General features: G+C 52.9%; 1 protein-coding gene across 2 annotated transcripts in view; it reads left to right on the top strand.

The window, feature by feature from the left end:
* Nucleotides 1-870: 870 nt before the first annotated feature.
* PARVA (parvin alpha) overlaps nucleotides 871-6,000 on the top strand; it is a 63,773-nt gene continuing 58,643 nt past the window's right edge. The window contains exon 1 of one of the 2 annotated variants that reach the window (XM_059848275.1): nucleotides 871-1,115. In XM_059848275.1, the coding sequence (XP_059704258.1) occupies nucleotides 980-1,115 (136 nt within the window). In that variant the 5' untranslated portion in view covers nucleotides 871-979. Of the gene's footprint in view, nucleotides 1,130-6,000 lie in introns of both variants that reach the window. The other variant, XM_059848277.1, reaches the window with a different exon arrangement.

Genomic DNA, 6,000 nt, shown 5'->3' with positions numbered 1-6,000 from the left:
CTTGATGGAGCAAGTCCAGAGGAGGCCACCAAGGTACTCAGAGGGCTGGAGCACCTCTCCCATGAATACAGGTTGAGAAAGCTGGGGTTGTTCAGCCTGGAGAATGCTTCAGGGAGACCTAACAGCCTTCCAGTACCTAAAGGGGGGTTACAGGACAGCTGGAGAGGGACTTCTTGCAAGGCAGGTAGTGACAGAAGAAGGGGAAATAGCCTTAAGCTGAAGAAGTGTAGGTTTAGACAAGATATCAGGAAGACACTCTTTATTGGGAGGGTGGTGAGGCTCTGGAACAAGCTCTCCAGAAAGCTCAGGGCACTCCATCCATAGAAGTGTTCAAGGCCAGGTTAAATGGGGCTTTGAACAATCAAGTCCAATTGAAGGTGTCCTGCCCATGGCAGCGTGCTGGAAACTAGATTATCCTTAAGACTCCTTCCAACCCTGACCGTGACTCTGTTTTCCTATCGGTGCTGCGCACAGGATGCAGAAACATCTGCGGGCAGCTGTGACCCTGCTGTCCTTCAGGCCCTTCACCGTGGGGCAGGCGAGGATGAAATGAACGCTGTGAGCCCGGCACTGTGTCCGCACCTACCCTCACCCTTCGGCACCCACGTTAGCTGGGTCACTCTCCCAGCCGGCCCCGATGTGCCCGGCTCCTCTGCCAGAGGAGGACGGAGCGGGGGCGAGGCGCTGCCCCGGCTGCACTGGGGCCCCAGGCCGAGCGCGGCCCGGCCGGGAGCGGAGCGGCTCCCGCACCGCCCGCGGCCACCGGCAGCCCTGCGAGGCCAGCGGGCCCTCCCCGGCGGGAGGGAGGGCGGGAGGAGGGAGGGAAGGAGCGGGAGAGCCGGGAGAGCGGAGCAGGAGCTGCCTCAAATGCTTGAAATAATTCCGCTTCCGTTCAGAGCCGGGAACAGCCTCCCACGGCACCGGGGCCTCGGAGCCGTGCCGCTGCTCCGTCCGCAGCGCCGGCGGCGGCTGGCCCAGCATGGCAACCTCGCCGCAGAAATCCCCTTCTTCCCCCAAGTCCCCCACCCCCAAATCTCCCCCCTCCAGAAAGAAGGACGACTCCTTCCTGGGCAAGCTCGGCGGCACGCTGGCCAGGAGGAAAAAAGCCAAAGAAGGTAAAAATTAACAGGTTCGCATATTTCCTGGGAGTTACCTTACTATGTTGCGGGGAGGGAGGGAGGAGACAGGGGGAGAGGAAAAGGCTCTGGGGAGCGGGAGGAAGGGGCTGGCGGGGAAGGACGTGCGGGGTGGGGTGGGCAGGCGAGCGGCGAGGGAGGAGCCGCCCCGGGCCCGCCGGCACCGCGCGGGGGCCGCGCCGGGGCTGCTCCGGGGGCCGCTCCCGGGGCCGCTCCTGGGCCTTCCGTGCGGGGCCGCTCCGGAGTGTGTGTGCGGGATCGGTGTGCGGGGCCGCCCCCGGAATGTGTGTGCAATGTCTGTGTGCGAGGCCGCTCCGGAGTGTGTGTGCAGTGTCTGTGTGCGGGGCTGCTCCGGAGTGTGTGTGCAGTGTCTGTGTGCGGGGCTGCTCCGGAGTGTGTGTGCAGTGTCTGTGTGCGGGGCCGCTCCCGGGCCTTCTGTACGAGGCCGCTCCCGGAATGTGTGTGCAATGTCTGTGTGCGAGGCCGCTCCCGGAATGTGTGTGCAATGTCTGTGTGCGGGGCCGCCCCCGGAATGTGTGCAATGTCTGTGTGCGGGGCCGCTCCGGAGTGTGTGTGCAATGTCTGTGTGCGGGGCCGCTCCGGAGTGTGTGTGCAATGTCTGTGTGCGGGGCCGGTCCCGGGCCTTCTGTGCGGGGCCGCTCTGGAGTGTGTGTGCGGGATCTGTGTGCGGGGCCGCCCCCGGAATGTGTGTGCAATGTCTGTGTGCAGTGTCTCTGTGCGGGGCCGCTCCTGGGGTCTGTGTGCAGTGTGTGCGGGCCCGGCCGGCGAAGGACGGATGGAAAGAGCGCTGCCCACAGCGGGCCGGGCGGCCGGCGGGCCCCGCAGGCCTGGGAGCGCACGGGGGTTTTTTCCCTCAGCGGGATTTGCCTCCGCAGCTGGGGTGCGGGCGCCCCGAGCCCGGCGCCGTGGACACCCCGAGCCCGGCGCCGTGGACACCCCGAGCCCGGCGCCGTGGACACCCCGAGCCCGGCTCCGTGGATAACCCCGAGCCCGGCGCCGTGGATACCCCGAGCCCGGCGCCGCGGATACCCCGAGCCCGGCGCCGCGGATGCCCCGAGCCCGGCGCCGTGGATGCCCCGAGCCCGGCGCCGTGGATACCCCGAGCCCGGCGCCGTGGATACCCCGAGCCCGGCGCCGTGGGTGCCCCGAGCCCGGCGCCGTGGGTGCCCCGAGCCCGGCGCCGTGGGTGCCCCGAGCCCGGCGCCGTGGGTGCCCCGAGCCCGGCGCCGCGGGTAACCCCGAGCCCGGCGCCGCGGGTGCCCCGAGCCCGGCGCCGCGGGTGCCCCGAGCCCGGCGCCGCGGGTGCCCCGAGCCCGGTGCCGTGAATACCCCGAGCCCGGCGCCGCGGGTGCCCCGAGCCCGGCGCCGCGGGTGCCCCGAGCCCGGCGCCGTGAATACCCCGAGCCCGGCGCCGTGGGTGCCCCGAGCCCGATGCCGTGGATACCCCGAGCCCGATGCCGTGGATACCCCGAGCCCGATGCCGTGGATACCCCGAGCTCGGTGCCGTGCCCCGTGTGAGTCACGGGCGGTGCGTTGCTGTGCGGTGAGCTCAGCGCGCAGCGCTCTGCAGTGCACGCCACCGACACGAGTTCCAGAGCCGCGATCGTTCTCAGCGGCTCGGAACGCAGTTACCCTCGTGCTGAGCAAAACACTTCGACAGAACCTTCAGAGAAGGCCGAGCATGTACAACAGTCTGGTTCTTTGTCCGGACGTCCGAATTAATACCCGCCCCCCGCTGAATTTTCCTGTGTGAAATCCTATGACAGCGAGAGAATTGGAATTTAACCTTGCTCACCCATCGTTTTCACAGATGAACTTAATTTAAATATGATGCAAATAGAGCTAACGTAGCAGTCACTTCAAAAGAGTTTTTCAAGCAAAATTCATTGCTTGTGAGTGTGAGGAAGGGTATGAGGCTCAGCAGCCCCTCGCTCGTCATGTGCACACGGGCACTGGAGCCAGACCGTGTTTCAGAGCAGCACCAGGGCTGTGGACAAGGATGACACCACTTGGGAGAGTGCAGCTCCTCATTCTGTAACTATCACGTCATCTTTCTGTGATGTACGGCCTTGCTTTTCAATTAAATCCACGTTGCACAGTTGTGCTCCCATGATTTGGCTTGTTCTGATCATTGCAGATGGACCAGGTTTGATGAAATAGTAGAGAATGACAGCTCCATTTATTACCTACTTTTTAAAATTGCTGCTAGAGTGTTTGTGACTATTAGCAACATTGAACTAGCAACAATCTTCCTCGATGAGTCCATGTTGTAGGTATGTTGAGAGATCTTTAATAAGCCTATTTGTGGCAGTTTGGGTATGCCCATTACATTGTCATTAGTACTGTTTTTACTATTAAATGCTTTTTTCCTTAGTGACAGATGTCTGAAGTCACAAATCTCCAGCGAACTGTTAGAGGCAGCAGTTACTTTTATCCACTATCTTGTAATCTTTCAAGAATATGTATTCTGTGAAATCATACTTCCTCTTGTTAATGTGTTACATTTATTGATTAAAACCTGCACCTGCCATTTCATTATCATCCATCCTTTTTGAAACTGCATTGTCCTTGACTTTTGTGTTTCCCAATTTTCTAAGGTCTATCTAACAATAACTACTTTAGAGAGCTGGGTTTTTTTATTAACTTTGTAAGGGCTGTTATTTGCTGCTGGACAAAAATGTATTGTGTTAAATTCACCTTAGTATCCTTTTTACTTGGGTGTGTATTTGTGACATTTACCTGGTGGAAGCATATATACAGGTGAAATTGATAGTATGCTATCTTATCTTTCTTTTTATTGATTTATGGGTTTTACCACATTCAGGTGGCTTCAGCCTTACTGTGAAGCCTGTCCTCTCTCTTCCTAATTTTTTCTCTACTAAAAATAAATACAAGTTTCCAAACTATTAATGAGCATTGTGCCTTGCTGGCTGTGGCCCACATAGGTTCCATCCTAAGTTGTGCTGGTTTTTTTTTTGTAGGGCTCCAGGTGTTTTTGAAGCCTGGCTAAGAATTTCAGAGGTCAGATTGCTTGTTCATCTAGGATCTGAGCTTTGGTGGTTTTTTCCTGCTTTCACCAACCTGTGGCAGGTTTCCCATGGAGGTGGGTCTTGGTTATAGAAGTGCACGTGGTTATTCAGCTGCTTACACACAGGATGGGTAGGAAAATGTTCAGTGTAAGTCAGGATAAATGAGGGACCCCTGAAAATTTCCATGTCTTTCAGTTGGTGCAAATTCTGCTGTTACACAGAGGACAGAAGCATACTGATTTACTCCAGTGTTTTACCACAAGGGCTAAGAACTGGTGGTTTCTAATAAAGCAAAAAATGTTTTATCTCTTGTAGGGACTATGCTTTAGTACTGTCTCTGCTATATATGTAGTTAACTGTGGTAGGTGATACATGATTACATGTTTTGTATTTTTGTCATCAACAGGTGTTTTGATTGTTGTCAAAACGACATTTTTGTATATTGCAACAACAGAGCCAGGACCAAAATGCTTCACCAAATGAAAATCCTTTAGGATCTGAAGTGACTTTATGATCAAGAGTAATGCAGATTATTTATGAAGAGAGTAAAGTTTATGTAGTTTTAGGTGTAGCAAAAATAGTTTATAATACAGCATAAAATGCAATTTCAGTATTGATGTTAATTTATATGCATAAATGTATATATCAAATATATAGCAAACCTTTGCTTATGCATTTCAAAGTTCTTGGCAATGGTAAGAGGTCCACCAGTGGAAGAGGTTAGGGTAGTTAAGACAAATGAAATGAATTCTCTAATATCAGAGCACAGGTTACTGACCAAAACAAAGAGAGTAACCTGAGATATCACACAGGATGTAAGCAGATATTAGTCATACCATAAGGCATATATTAATATGGAAAATACATTGCCATTAAATATTAGAGAGTATTTGATAAAATCTGGAATTGGGAGCTCAGATTCGTTTATGTTGTCTGTCATGTAGAGCCATAGTCTGGTTTTCATCTACAACATCTCATCACCAGTGCTGCAGTTCCAGGATGAGAGCATTGTTCTTTGGTCTTCCCTGTGAGAGCATCTGCAGCTGCATCTTTAAATGGAGCATACATTCTGTTGAGGTGGCAAAAATACAAATTATTAAGTATGTTTGGAATTAGTTAAATTAGCTTTTTAGGCAGTGAGAGAAGTGTGAACAAAGACTAGAATACTTGACAGCCTGTCTGCAAACTGAACTGTGGTGTGCAAAAGTTGTTTGTGGTTTTTAGTAAGGTTCCATCCCCTTCATTGCTCTAAGGCATTTAAAGACTGGCCACCCCATATATTCCTGTGAAGGATCTGAACTCCTTATCTATCAGGAGTTCAGAAATATGGTGGAGCTCATCATAAGAGCAAAAAAAGCCCACAAATTAGTTTTTGGAAGCTTGTTACAGTATTCTGTACTGTGTACTAAACATGTCTTTAAACACATGTAAGAAGAGAACAAAATGGCCTTTTAAAAAAAGATTGTGGGGGGTTTGTTTTATCTAATGAATTTTTCATGGTGGATTTAGTAAGGCCATGTGTGATTGTCCTCCTTGAATTTTTCTGGCCTGGCAATTATAAACAGAAAATTTGCTGCCCCTAGCAGCTTACCTTAGTGGAGAACGTAAAGAATTGGCCCCTGACATGCTGATAAATCTGTGACACATTTGGGTACACAGAGTGAAGTTCAGAATTGCATAAATTGCTGAGGAGCAGATGGGAAACAGACAGCTTGAACCCGTGAATTTGGTGGAGAGCAATTGTATGGGCTCAGTCAGTTTGCCAGTTGATTTGCCAGTGCCATCAATTTCAGTGATTTGACTGCTCTTCTGCC

This window comes from Haemorhous mexicanus, chromosome 6 (assembly GCF_027477595.1).
Source record: "Haemorhous mexicanus isolate bHaeMex1 chromosome 6, bHaeMex1.pri, whole genome shotgun sequence".
NCBI lineage: Eukaryota > Metazoa > Chordata > Aves > Passeriformes > Fringillidae > Haemorhous > Haemorhous mexicanus.
Note: the sequence above shows the minus strand (reverse complement) of the source record. Positions and strands in the feature narration are given on the sequence as shown.